At 52.0% G+C, this 14,679-nt stretch overlaps 1 protein-coding gene across 1 annotated transcript in view; it reads left to right on the forward strand.

Moving 5' to 3' along the window:
- Positions 1-13,482, forward strand: part of LOC100899333 (translational regulator orb2-like) — a 124,527-nt gene extending 111,045 nt beyond the window's left edge. Inside the window, 5 exon segments of the mRNA XM_029111956.1 lie at positions 6,025-6,211; positions 6,788-7,028; positions 7,174-7,384; positions 12,768-12,949; positions 13,255-13,482. Of these exon segments, the coding sequence (XP_028967789.1) occupies positions 6,025-6,211; positions 6,788-7,028; positions 7,174-7,384; positions 12,768-12,949; positions 13,255-13,482 (1,049 nt within the window).
- The last annotated feature ends 1,197 nt before the right edge of the window (positions 13,483-14,679 follow it).

The following is a 14,679-nucleotide window of genomic DNA, read 5'->3' on the forward strand; positions in this document are numbered from 1 at the left end:
CGCTGTCTGTACCAGGTGTATGCTCATGAAATGAGACAAAATTTGCTGAAAACTCGAGTTTGTAATTTTTTATCAGAAGAACTGATCTCATTCGAAGTACGCGCCGTCGTTGCTAATACACGACGCCCATCTCTCAGGCAATCGATGGATTCCGCGCCAATAAAATTCTAGAGATTTTGAGGCGAAAAAATTGGTCACCCAATTTTGAACATTTTCGAAGGTCTCGAACTTCTGCTCCGAAAGTGCATGACCCATTGCTGCGAACAGGTGGTAGTCGGACGGGGCCAGGTCTGGGGAGTAAGCGGGATGGGGTAGCACTTCCCAGTTCAGGCTTTCGATGGTCCGCGAGACGTCGCTAGAAGTGTGGCAGGGTGCGTTGTCGTGCAACAAGATTGCTCTCTCGCGCCATGACCAAATTTCGGGACGGATGTGACGCATGGCATAGTACAAATTCGTCAATTGCTGGATGTAACGATCGCTGTCGACTGTTTGGCCGGGCTTCAGAAGCTCGAAGTAAATAACTCCACGCTGGTCCCACCAAACGCACAGCATTGCTTTTTTCCCGAAGCGGCTCGGCCTCACGGTGCTCGAAGGTGCTTCCCCAGGGTTCACCCACGATTTCTGACGCTTCGGATTTTCGAAATATATCCATTTCTCGTCGCTAGTGACGACGCGATGCAGAAATGATTTCCTTTTGAATCTATCGAGAAGGATTTTGCTGATTGTCTTACGGGCCTCTTGTTGTCTTTCCGTCAATTCATGAGGAACCCATCTGGATAGCTTTTGGATTTTCCCCATTTCGTGGAGCCGTCTGGAGATCGTCGATTGATTAACGCCGAGTCTCTCGGCGAGTCTCTCGGCAAGCTCTGAGTATCATCCTCGTCTAGTAATGCTTGCAGATCGAGGTCCTCGAATTTCTGTGGAGGTTTCCCACGATCTTTTGTTTCGACAGTGAAATTCCCATTCCCAAATCTCAGGAACCATCGGAATGTTTGAGCGCGACTAAGGGCTCGTTCACCGTAAGCTCTGCCGAGCATTTCATGAGCCTCCGTCGCAGTTTTCCCGAGGTGGAAACAAAAAATCAGCGCTTCCCGCTGATGAGCATTTTTGGGTCGAAATCGGACATTATCAGTGAGTCGGAAATTTTATAGACAACGATGTGCGAATCAAGCACCTATCGGATATTATGGCCCGAAGATTGGATTGAGAGATAGGATATATAGAGTTTCTCCACGTTCGCCGCAGCGGCCGGAGCGCGGGCTTTTCAAATTGTCTCATTTCATATGCATACACCTGGTAAGATCGAACATTTGGTGGGAGTGTCAATGGGAATCGTCGTATTTGCTCACATGAGCTATTTTTGCCGCGGGATTGCTGATTGGCACGTTTTCCTCTGCTGGTTCCTGATGACCCGACCGGAAACGCTTACGGTTGCTTCCCTTGACAAAAGTCGCTGCTCTGCTCGTTACCGCAAGAGACGGTGTCTGACCGTGATGATATCATTTTGTCGAGCTTCACTCCGGAGTCCCCACATCTCCCTGGCTAGAGTTCACGGGAGACACTCGAATTCGCGCGTGCTCTGACTGAGAGGAAGGTCACCTTGGGGGAATTGCAGGAGTCTGCGAACGAGGAGCCTACGTCGCCGCCGTGACCCTCATTCGATCGTGACCGACGCTCTCGTCTCGGATTTCGGTGAAGCCTTCTAATGCAGCGGCAGTGACTCCCAGTGGATCATCTTCCGAGGAAGCCCGACAAAATCGCCAAAGATCTAGGTATCCTCGATCAAACATGGGCATAAGATTGGGCATTATACGATGCCGAGTTGGGGGCTCATGCTCCCGCTCGCTGCCCGCCATGGAGCCGTCTCGCTCATCGAATCGCCCGTGGAACGAATGTCACTGTAGTTCCAGTTGACTGCTCCTCAACGGGACCAGACTATTTACTGGTCCCGCTCCGGGTAAATGAGTGCTAGACATCAAAAGAGAGAAAAAGAGCGGTATAGGAAGTGAGCAGAGAGAGGCCCAATAAGCTCCGCAGGAAGTCCAATTGGAGCGTGCGAGATGCGTGAACAGTAGTAATATGTCGAGAGCGAGAAAATAGCGAGGGGAAGTCAGGCAGACGTGGCCACAGCCGTGTGCACTCGCCACGGCGACGTTTGCTTCTGACCAAATCAAGCTACTTCCTGGCCAAAATGAATATTCGGCTCGGAGACGGGAAGACGGGACGAAAGAGGACGGACAAACGAGATCTCCGACAAACTACCGTACCGAGCTGCCGGCTGAATAACTGCCAATCGAGGCAGCTCCATCGAGTATTCGGAAAAGTTGCGACGTCATGATTAGGATCCAAAGAAAGAGCATCTTGTTCCCGACGACGACGAGCATGTTGATGGCCATGATTGCGGCATTGACGACGTCGACGCTGCTCATGATGAATTGCTCGTCTTTCGAATCGTCCTCCGCCCGCCGCTTTGCCCTTGGACGAGGAGGATTCATGAGACTGAACGCGGGGAATGAACGGAGATTAGACTGGAAGTCGAATGGGTGGTCTTCCTAATTTTCATTTGTTCCCCTTGACGTTAATCAATTTCTGCTAACGAGCAATCAATGCGGGTTAGCGTGGAAAGTTCCCCTCGGCTGATTCGTTTCGTTCATTGAGTTTGTCCTTCCGATGTTTAGAACTTCGCCGCGGCACTCAGCTGTAGGGTGCAGCTGAGGTCGTCGCTGATGTTATTGCTTAGTTTTCCGAGAGGAGAGCGAAAGGCGAAAACACGCGATCCCTCGTGGCTTCCTTTGGTTCGCTCGTGGGATTCGAACAGTGAAACCGGAGCTCTAGCGCATGACCGTCGGCTACCTGGAGTGGCGAGAGGGTTGCACATCTGTAACTTGGTGGAACCTGGTGCGAGTCGAGCGGCTCGACTCGAGCCATTCGCTCTTGAAACGACGGACGCACGCCACTAGTGCGGAGTGTGTCTTCTTCCCGAGGTCGGTTCGGGGCTAACGGGACATTCGAATGAGAGATATGAGGATCTCGTCGCTCATTGGCATGCACACAGGGAACACATCTTGGCTGCATCGATCGATCCAAGGCATTAGTTTGAGCACCATTCCGTGAAGCTGAATCCACATAATTTCATTAATTCCACCATTTCGATAATGAAATTATGTGTTCCCGTGACTGGAATTGAGCCTCTGTGAGGGCTCCACGCGAGTCAGGAGGAGCCTCGGAAGCGGCCCCAGCACATTGGTCTCCATCTCCCGGGAGAAGATTCTGTTTCGAAATCCGAGGCTCCCGAGGAAAATGGAACAAGTTCGCCTCATATGGATGCGTGACGACAGCCCTCTTACTTCAGTCGACTCCGTCGTCCCGCCAGAAAAGTCAGAAGAAGTCTCGAGAAGCGACGGAACCGTCAATTCCGGGGGAATCGGCACCTTCTTCGACCCTTTACGCCTCTCGCTTCCCGTCGTCACCGCCGATGCGGTAGCTTCATCGGAGCCTCTCATGCGCGAGTTTTGCCTGCGTCAATGCGCACCCGTCCTCAGTATGGACCGGGAAAAAGTCGATTCGGTAGTTCTCAGGAAAGTTCAACGGAATTTATCCTCTCTTCCCTGGAATCACCTCTTGGTGGACTCACCTAAGGCCCGGAGAAATGAAATCTTGAGACGTTCGTCCGATCCGGAATTCACCCTATTTCATCCCCCTTTCCCGATTGGGATGCGCTGATTTTCATCTCCGTTCGATATGATCGCATGGATCTTTCGAGGATCTCATACGAGAGAGCGGCTCCATGTCTCACTTCAGGAGGATCTAGCCTAGGATCTGTGAATCCGTGTCGGATAGCCTGAGCCGAGTGAAATCCTAACGGATCCCAAGATCGGGAAGACTTGTTTGAGCTCTGACCGCTCTTCGAGACCCTGGAGATCTACTCCGAGTAAGCCCACATCAGTCCCGCGCAGACTGGCGCGATGTGATCATGAGCGCTCGACGTCGATCTATTGCAGCTATTCTGCTCGTAGTCTTCGCTCTCGTTCATATCGAACGAGATCTCCCATTCTCATCTGGAGACAGAGAGAACAGTCATCAAGTCAGCTCGTGTTCGCTCTGTATCACGAGCAGCTCGGATAAGCTCATGCAGTCACACTGGTCGGTCAGCTTTCCCTCCGCCAAACTAGCCTCACACTAACACCCTTGGGAACCATTCGTATGAATGTGAGCATGGACTTTGCTTTGCATGAGTTCCGCACTTTTTCGAGTCCTTATCTCAGTGGCGGAGCTTTGCGAGCCGACGTCGACCGATGGCACTCCATTGTATTCTCAAGTCCCATCGCAACCGAACCTGCACCGGCTTCGACGTCACTTTCCTGCGCGTCGCCGACACGGTAACGAGTTTTTGACAAACGACGCACCGGCTTCGCATCCTTGACATGATTCCGGGCCCTCGTGCATCCTGCCGTCTGTCCTATCCGGAAAAGAATAAGAGAAACACCAGACCTCTGGTTAGCGTGGTTGGTCGCGTACGAGTACGCGATCTTCATGATGGATAAAACATATATTTATAAACCCCTGCCAATCCTCCTTGTCATCTGCGTCGGCTGTCGATCACCTCCCGCGGGCCACGCTCGGCTGCATTCGTTCGAGCCTGCCCGTCAGCCTATTTTCTCGCATACTTGGCACATTACAATATAGAAGAGACCGCCTCATCCAACGACGGCGGAGTAGTGGGTTGGCAGCAATGACGATAAGACGATGGCGAGAGAACAAGGAAAACGACCCAGTACTAATAGCTCATCGACACCCGCCTCCAAGACGGTGTCACCGTCGCTCCCGGGCTCATCCCAGTCTTCGCGAGCGACTCATGAAGAATGAGGAAGACGATGCTCAAATATTAATGTCCGATGCCGAAAACAAGCTCGCCCGCAGGTCGTACAGCTCCCATCCCGACCGCGATGGCCTCATCCGCTCGTCGCCCCGGTACCCATAGTCGATGGAGGAGCCCAGCTCGCCGCCGGGTTCTCTGTTTCTGTTGATGGAAACGCTGCGGTCTGCTTCGATTGCTCCGACTGACGGCTGGCGGAACTTCACACCCTGCTCAGGCATGCAAGGATGTCAGTCTTGTTCCCCTTGCAAGCGTTGCATACGTATGTACCTATGTACGTACGTACGTACGTACATGCATATGTATACGTATCTCGCAACGAGACGCGCAGTTTTGCAACACAGCGGAAAGAGAGAATACCCTCCATCTCCTGCCAATAGATGTCCGAGCCATGACTTCTCGTTATTAGATTCCACCGACCGTAGTTGACGATTTATTCCATAGCTGCCTCGGCGCTCCCACCACCGTGGCAGTATCTCTGGGATTGTTGGCCGAGGGGATCGGGTTATCCGCACTGGAAATGAACATGTAAGAGACGTTGAGAATACGGGAAGGAGAACGGAAAGAGGAGAACGACGCATCGAGGCAAGAAGTCGCGTCTCCGCGGTGCGGCGCTCCGCGAAGAATTCCTCTCCTTCTCGATAAAGGATGAGTGAACGTTCGAACGCATAGACTGTCGCGTCCTCTGTCCCTGCGCTCGCTGTCTCAACCGCAGATGCCGTGAGATATTTCTATCGGATCGAGTATCAGGAGAGTGGGCGCGCGAGGGGATTTTCCTTTTCGGATGGTACGAGGCAAATAAATCAAATTGATACGACTCCTACTCGACGTTGCTTTCGGTTGTCGGAGAAATTCCCAGTCTTCTCTCGTCCCCTGACTCGCACAACCAGCGCTGCATTCTTCGCGTTCCGCCGTGTTCGGTGTCCGACCCGATCGGTTGCCCGATCCACGTTGTGCCGGGAAAACGATTAGCATAATGAAGTACTATGTACGGCGAGCCTTTCCATTAAGGAATCAGATGGCTATGCGAATATGCATCTCGAACTGAGCTGCAAGTCACCTTGACAAACATCAACCCGCGTCAGGGAATAGACTAAGCTTGGACATCTGAAATAAGGCGTCAGGATAACATGGTTTCCCTCTTGCAGTTTCTCAAAGGGCTCAAGGGATACGCGTTTCGGGAGGCAAGGCTCCCTTCTTCTCCGGACTCGACGCCAACGGAGACTTGCTGGACGTGAACGGCTGTGCCGAACTGGCCAGCAACGGTCATATGGACTCACTTCATCCGCATCACGCCTCTTCCAATATTTCCCCTTCTGTGGCAGCATCCCTCAGGTACGTATCTTGCTCCGAGCGCCCTGAGCTCCGACTGAGTCGTGGCATTGACTCAAAGGAGACTCATCAATCGATCCGGCGAACGGACGCATGCACTCGGAATAATTCGCGTCTTATCGAGAGCTCCCCGTCTTCAGTCGACCTCACAGTCGACCTGATGCGCTCTCGCACCGCCATCGATACGTCTAGCAAATACTTGAAGCGTGACCAAGTTCATCAAACGATTTTCGTTAGTCACCCCACGCACCTCGACTACGTGTGCATTCAGAGCAACGCAGACGTACATCCATCCATTCACGGGGTCCCTCCCGTTAGAAAGCCATCGGCTCATTTCAGTTTCGTCGACGAATGCGGCTCGAATTGGGTATTCTCCTGGGTTCCATCCGAAAACATTGGTGAATAAATTCGGAGTTCGGGCGGTGGATTCTACGTCTCGTTTGGCAAGCGCTCCGCTCTGTTCCGAAAGATCAGCAGGATCTCGACCCTGATATTCTTTTGAATCGGGGGCTAGTATAATCCATGTCTGGTGCGGTACGAGTCGAGTCTTTTACTCAAGATTCGCCTCTTTATTTTCAGATGTTCCCCTAAGTCGTCTGTAGCCTCGCACCACCACAGCTCGGTGGGCGGCACCGGCAGCAGCAGCTTGGGGGAAAGTTATTCCCGGAAGGTTTTCGTAGGAGGTCTTCCTCCGGACATCGACGAAGAAGAAATTACTGCCAGTTTCCGCCGATTCGGGCCGCTGGTGGTAGACTGGCCGCACAAGGCTGAGTCGAAATCCTACTTCCCGCCCAAAGGTTATGCATTCTTACTGTTCCAGGTGAGAGCCCTTTTCCGTTTTTCTATGTCTCTCTCGACAACGATCGAGCGATTTCTTGCGCCGCATAGTCGGCCTCATCTCCGACGCCGGGGTCCTGAGGCGGATTCGACTTCTCCGATCTGATTATTCGTCTCTATTACCACAGGACGAGCCCTCCGTGCAGGCTCTCATCGACGCATGCATCCAGGAGGATGACAAGCTATATCTTTGCGTGTCCTCTCCGACGATCAAGGACAAGCCAGTTCAAATTCGACCCTGGAGATTATCAGATGCCGATTTTGTATTGGATGCATCTTTGCCTTTAGATCCACGGAAGACAGTATTTGTTGGCGGTGTACCGCGACCTCTCAAAGCTGGTGAGTACTTCTGGGGCGACGACTACTTTGCTTAGGTGGCGTGATCATTCATCTTCTCTCCTCATATGAGCATCCATCCGCCAATTCGAGCTAATATACTAAAGGCCCACACTCTCTCGATTCTTCTTGCCACTCATGCTCGGCAGTGCCGCCTTCCTTGAGCTAGCAGGTCATCAGTTAGGCTAATGTATCACGATATGCCGTTGAGAAGGGAGTGCTTCGAGAGTACGCGGCGGTTAGGGGAACGAGTCGAGCAGTTGGGGAGGGGGAGGGAAAACGTGTGTCCTACATAAGATGCAACATATTCCTCCAGACCTTACAACGCTCGGACCCCGCTATTGACGAGGCTCTATGCGCGAAGTAGTCCGCAAGAGCCGTGCGTGAAGCGTTGGACCCCGGACGCTGCGCTGTGACGAAAATTAATTATTCGGAGAGGAAAATTCAAGCAACGCAACGGTCGAAACCAGAATAAACGTATTCCGGTGACTCTTCTCCAGTCCGGTGATATCACTGTGATATCAAGCGAAAGTGCCACATGGTGGTGTGGGCTCGCTGAATATGAGACTGTTCCAAACTATAGAGGGAAGAGATTTTTCGCTCGCTGAAGCCACCAGGTGCCTCCTAAAAAGGACGCCTCTTCCTTCTTTTTTCCCCTCCGTCTTCTGAGCACCTGAGCATGAGACCCCGACTTCGGGAGGCAACAGCAGACGACTGACTTTATAATTAGGGACTGGCGGAGTTTTGAGGGCTCACTAGTGTGGTGGAGGAAACACTCTCACTGGCCGTGTGTGGAGAAGACAAAGATATGCAAATGTTCTTCGTTGCGTACAAAGACGGAGCGAACGCGTTAGGAAGCAGCTTCTGCCGCCCTCTGCCATCTGTGCCCGACGATCCGTTGTCCGACCGTGTGATGAACGGACGAAAAGACAGCCGAGCGCGCCGGCGAATGGTCGCTCGCTCGAGCGTCGAGCCGACCCGACGACCAAGAGCTACGTCGCGAGCTCGAGCATCTCAAGCTGCGGGAAACGTCGTGGATTTTGCGGAACTCCTCTTCGTCCGGGACCCGAAACTCGTCGAGCAGCTCATCTCGTCATAAAGAAATCCCACTGATCCGTGACCCCCAACGGAAATCGTCGATCATTCGCTGACTTCCAGGGGCGTCGACGTCATTCGGGGCGCTTAAGCAATATTCAATTAACGAGAGGACCCCGCTCAGTGGAGACGTAATCTCCATGTACACTCCGCTGCTCAACTACGAGAATGTCGAAACGACAAGTGCGACAAGAGCGAGATGACAGATCTCTTTGAACGAAAGTGAGGACATGACAGCGGGAAATGAAGACGTGCCCGAGAAGAGGAGAAAACGAACAAGAAAAAAGCCAGACAACCACTTTCGACTCGGCGGAGGCAGTCGTCGACGACAGTCCGAGCTGCTTTTGCATCTACTTACCAACAACCAATTGGGACTCGGCATTGCGGGATAGAGCGCAGCATAGATTGCAGGCGCGGTCTGACAGGGGTGGCATGCCATCCGTGCGCTTGCTTCCTTATTCCCTCTCCTTGTTCCTCTACTCTCGCTCGTTGTTGTTCGCTGCGGTTGCAGTTTTCGGTGACGACAGCCATGCTGTTGTCGTCGTTATGATACTTACTTCTAGACGTCGTTCCCCGCTCGCTCCGTCGGCAGCTTGCGTCGGGAGGTTCTTCTATGCTGATTCCTTCATCATTGGCGTTGGCCGTGCCGGCGCCCACTATGCTTAGCCATTTTCCGCGTAGCGTCGACGAAGGAAATAGTACAACGTATTAAAGGTACCAGTGGGAGGATCGCCAGGAGAATCGGCTCAAAATAAGGATGAGACTGGCGACAAGGTCCGCGGAGGTTGTCCGGCTATTCCTCGCGGATCAGCTTCCCCCCCATGCGAGGTATCTGATCAGGGTGGTCATTGTTTGAGCTGGAATTTCTTCCTTCATTCTCAATCAAGGATTCTGTTTACTCGCTTCAAGACCCTGAGAATGTCCCTCCTCAAGCTTGTTTTCACGTGGAAATCTTCTTCAATTCCACTTGCCATGATTGTGGAGCTGTCCTCTTGAGTGTTGAGCTCGATGAGATCGTCCAGTGCCCAATTATCGCAGACGGCCCCTCCAGTTTGGATCGAGGGCCGGGAAAAACGGAGCTCAGATCGCAATAGTTGGAGGCGTCGGTTTTGACAAATAGCACACCGACGAGCAACAAAAGCGAAGTCTTCGTTCGCTCCGATCGGGAGTCTCGAGTCGGAGGACCTCAGAAGATCGCAGACCGCCTCATGGGAACTCACGAATCCCGAATCGAGAGGAATCGCGAGAGCCCTCGATCGCTGGTCCGGATCGTAAAAGAGATCTTAAAAATCTCACTGTTTGTCCACTCGCCCCGATTCTCTCTTCAATGAGTTCTTACCCCTCGACCTGCTCGCATGTTCAAATAAGGAAGCTTCACGGAATAACGCGTAGGCATCCGGGGCACGAGTCGGGATCTTCTCGGAGCAGCATGGGAAGACTGTGAAGTTGTTGGATGGATGGTGGACAAGATGCCCTTATAGTAATATGCCCACGCAGCCGTCATCGGAAGACTACCCAGGCTCAGGTCGGGATTCGATGTAGGTTTCTCTTGACTCAATCTCGAGACTACGCGTGAGGCTCCTGGAAACATCTGGGGCTTCCTCCTAGTTATTTTCGGAATTGAAACACAATCGCTACCCGAGTGCGGAGTCCCAAAAGGAGCATCAGGCTTGAGGCAGAAACCGAAATGAAAACACAGCCAAGGGCGAGGGGAAACGGATCGGATCAAGGAAAACACTTTCTCTCATTTCCGAAGAAGGCGGACAGGGTTCCCGTCGATTCGATTCGTTTTATTGCTTCGTCGCTCTCTGCGCCGCATCCCGAAGAAGAGACGACATAGAAAGGAATCAAGGATGAGAGGCAACTAAGCAAAGATCAACACCTTGGGGCACAGAGTGCGGCGACGTTGATGACGTCGCGAAAGATGAGGACAGCCACGACTCGGCACTCGGAGCCTCGAGAGGGAGCGCATACACGGTTTAGGGCCCAACTTTAAGCGTACAGAATAAACAGCCCGCTCGAATATATGTATGTACATCTTTCTGCCCCGCTATCGGAGAAAAGTGAGATCTGAGGGGACAAGCCAATTACTGCGATGCCAATGAGAGACGTCGAAGATCCGCCAAGTCGAAGGGAGGGGGGCATGCGGAAAAGAAGAACGCATCGTTAGCAACACAGCCGAAGATCTCGAGAGGAGAGACGAGGAAAAGCGTATTATGAGATCGGAGAGCGGGGAAGAAACGAAAAAGGAAGAGGACGGCTCTCAGTAATCGAATACGTCCCCTCTAACGACACAAGGAAAACTTCCTTTGTGCGTGTTCGCGGGAATGTTTGCGACGCAGAAGCACTGCTCAGAGGGAAAGGAAACAATCCGTCAGCGCGGGGCGTCGTGCCGTCATTGTACTCCGTCTGTCTGCGGGCAACGCTATTATTCATGTAGTTCCCTTCATGATGCTCTGCGAGCTTCACTGAGGCTGGGAATCTCCGTTTCTACCGGCTCAGAAAATCGGGTCTCCTATCAGATTGTCTTACGATCTCGTGAGGGGAGGCTTCGGCTTCAGCTCTTCGAGCGGTGGGCTGTAAAACATCATCAGCGGATAAATATCTCGGAAAACTATCGGAAGCTCGCAACCTAGCGGAGCATGCCGTGTGCTCTGTCCAGTCTCAGTGAGACCGACCGGAACAAATATTGCAATTCATCGCTGACGCTCCCGGAATCACTATTCGGAAATGTTTGAGCGGTCACAGCGCTCCGCTCGCTAACGGTGACTGTGGCGCGGAGAAAGCTCGCGAAGCAATCGAGCTGTCACTCGGAACAAAGAATGAGGACGAGGAACTAGGGAAAGTGAGGGAGTGCAACAGGAGACAAGTTGCAGACGTTGAACCTCCTTTCGTCATGGTTGTTACCGCAACGTTGTCTATCATCCTTCATGTCTCTCCAGTTGAACTTGCGACCACCAACACTAACGCCAAGCACGCGAGATGCAAAACGGGAAGACGGAGCGAACAAATAGCGAGGCGCAGTGGAACCGAAGTGAGAATGACAAGTTTTGTCACCGCCGCCGCCGGTGGATGAGCGAACAGCGGCAGCCGGGAGGCGCAAGGGAATGGAGCGGAGCAAACAGCAAGCGAGCGGGCAGACGAGTGGCGGTGTCGTGCAGGGACGGAATGTAATATTTTGAAATTTAATTTTCACTTAGTTTTCCGTTCCATCCAGCCGGTCCCCGCCCTCCGTACTCCTCGCTTGTCTCCCAATCCCCATCATCGTGCCGCTGCTATTCTGACGACCGCCACGCCAGCGTCAACTGCGACCCCGAACAGAAAGGAAACGAGACTAGGCTGGCTCGGGGGAGAATGACTCCATCCGCTCGCCGATTGGTTCGATTGTTATTCTTTTCGACACCAGCAGCGAGCCGGGGGGGAAGCCGCCTAGACAAGGAGTAGCCCGAAAAGCAAGGGGACCAGTTCCGAGTTTGCGGCCCCGAGTGCCTTTCCACTATTTCGCTCGAGCAGCCGAATCAAACGAATGGTCGGGGGAGCGATACAGGGAAACCGATCCGCCGGAGTCCTTCTCTGAACTTAGTGCTTCTCCCGCTTTTCGGCTCCGTTCTGGAGTTGTCTGACTAGTCGCCATCCACAGTTCGTTCTCCACTACACCGTCCGTTGAAGAAAGAAAAACACGCGCAGTCAGTTGGAGCGACTCGCAGCGTTATTATTGTATTATTGGAAATAATTTATCCTCCGGCAATGGTAGAACTCCCGCGGAAAAAGCAGCGGCTTCGTCGCTCCGAATCGGGAGCCCAGATTTAAGCGCCCGTTTCAATCTTGTTTCAATTTTTCTTTGTTTTCGTTGCTCCGGTCGGCCGTTTCGAGTGGCTGCTGAGGTCTCGCTGGAGTTGCGAAATTTAATTTTTGTCAGCTTCTCCTCCGCTCTCGCAATATTTTGTCGACTTCCTTCAAGTACGTTCTGAGTGCGACCGCGACCAATGCGCGGAATCGATCGTAGACAGTCGTAGCGGTTCGAGTTGGATCATCACCGGATTTCTCCCTGCCGTATCTTGCCATTCCGAAAAGTAATACTTCGGAATCCTCGTCGTCAGAGCCGTATCTAGGCGAGACTTAGCGATGATTCACGTGATCAACCTCCTAATGTTCTATCATAGACATACGCATATAAAGCCTCCGGTATTCAGGAGCTCGGCTTGGTTGTAGCAATACACATACAGTTATTTCCTCTCGAGTCTCGTGCAGAACGAAGACAAACTGAATAAATGATCGATTCGACTTGCAGTGGAGCTCGCCATGATCATGGATCGACTGTACGGGGGTGTGTGTTACGCTGGAATCGACACCGACCCAGAACTGAAGTATCCCAAGGGGGCTGGACGAGTTGCGTTTTCCAACCAGCAAAGTTATATCGCCGCGATCTCTGCGCGCTTCGTTCAGCTGCAACATGGTGACATCGAAAAGAGGGTAAGATGTAGCCTTGATGTGTGCTGAAGATCCCAGTCATTGTCGTTCCGAACGTAGTCCGTTCGAGGAATCCTAGAATGGGAACTAATCGGTACCCAACACATCCCTGTCGGATCATTTTATTCATATCCCTCATCACCCCGAAATGCCATTCCTCGCTGAGTCATCAACATAACGTGATCGCTGTTCCGTACTGAGAGATAGATAACTTTATGTCCCGGATCCTATGGGGCGCTTCGAGCACATCGCGTTTTCCCTCCCTTAGCAAATTCTGCAAATCGATTCTAACATTGTTTTTTCGACAGGTGGAGGTTAAACCTTACGTATTGGATGATCAAATGTGCGACGAATGTCAGGGTACTCGATGCGGAGGCAAATTCGCTCCATTCTTCTGCGCCAACGTAACGTGCTTACAGTACTACTGCGAGCACTGCTGGGCCGCAATCCATTCTAGACCCGGACGAGAATTCCACAAGCCTCTCGTCAAGGAGGGCGCCGATCGACCTCGCACAGTGCCCTTCAGGTGGTGCTAAAATTAAGCAACCACTAGCTCGTTTATTTATTCACGATAAGATCAATCTTCAATGTTCTCGACACAACGATTCGGATCCTGACTTCCCGCTCCGAGCAACGCAAAAACCCTTTCATTGAGCAGCAACGATATCGGTCACACGATTGCCAACCCATGTGTCTGGAGTCATCAATGTGTTTGCTTCGAAAGCAACAAAGCTGCTACTATCTGATAACCACGATCCATCAACCAATCGATCGAGACACTTGTGGATCGATCGCTCGCTCTTCTGGTCCGTTCGTCGAGGAACAGACCGATCCACCACCCTAACAAGCTGTCGATATATCAATCCATCAATCGACGGAATCTCATCGCCGCAGGGAGCCGTCCTCGATTCTATTCGAGAAGCGAACAACATCAATGCATTACTCGATATAAGATAAGACTCTAGATAAGACTCACTCCGCATTCGGGCTCATCCAAGGAGGGAGGTCATGAATTCGGACAGCGAATCGAGGACGGTACAAGAAGGCGGACTGCGAACGTCGGATCGATTCTTAATGTGTTAGTCAGTGACGTAGTTTTGATTCGAAGGTCGCTGACGCCCGGAAGTTCGTTACAACCACCTAAACACCTTAACTGAATCAGTGGAACGATTAGTTGTCTCGAAGCTTCTCCGGTGCATCATCCGAGTTCATAGTTCACTCGAAGCCAAATCTCCGAAAAAATGGAACAGTACAGTCCGATCGGGCTGACTGACTATCAAGCCTCTGATCGCCACTGACATCGATACGTTGACAGTGAGACTATTCGTTCAGACAATGATGAAGGTGGCAGACGAACTCTGGAGATTGCCGATAACGAATGTTGGAAATGAGAGAGCGAGTGGAATGATTCATGAGCGGATAACGGAGACCTAGACGCAGACAAACACCTGAAGAGAACTGTTGCAGCAAATGAAGATGCGGGAGATCTTGGCACCCTTTGCCAAGCTCTTTCGTCCTCTTGTGATCACATCACGTTTTTGTAATCAACTCATAATTACAATATCATGATTACTTCCGATTTTTCTACTGATGAGAAATCGATTTCAACATCGCTACGGCCGGATATAACTTTGATATCAACCAAACAACAACACCCACGGCGTCAAGAAATACAGCGGAGAATCGATTCGCGACACCAAGATGTACACGAACAACTGCAGCGAGACAACAAA

Source organism: Galendromus occidentalis, unplaced genomic scaffold (genome assembly GCF_000255335.2).
Source record: "Galendromus occidentalis unplaced genomic scaffold, Mocc_1.1 scf7180000077477, whole genome shotgun sequence".
In the NCBI taxonomy this organism is placed as follows: domain Eukaryota; kingdom Metazoa; phylum Arthropoda; class Arachnida; order Mesostigmata; family Phytoseiidae; genus Galendromus; species Galendromus occidentalis.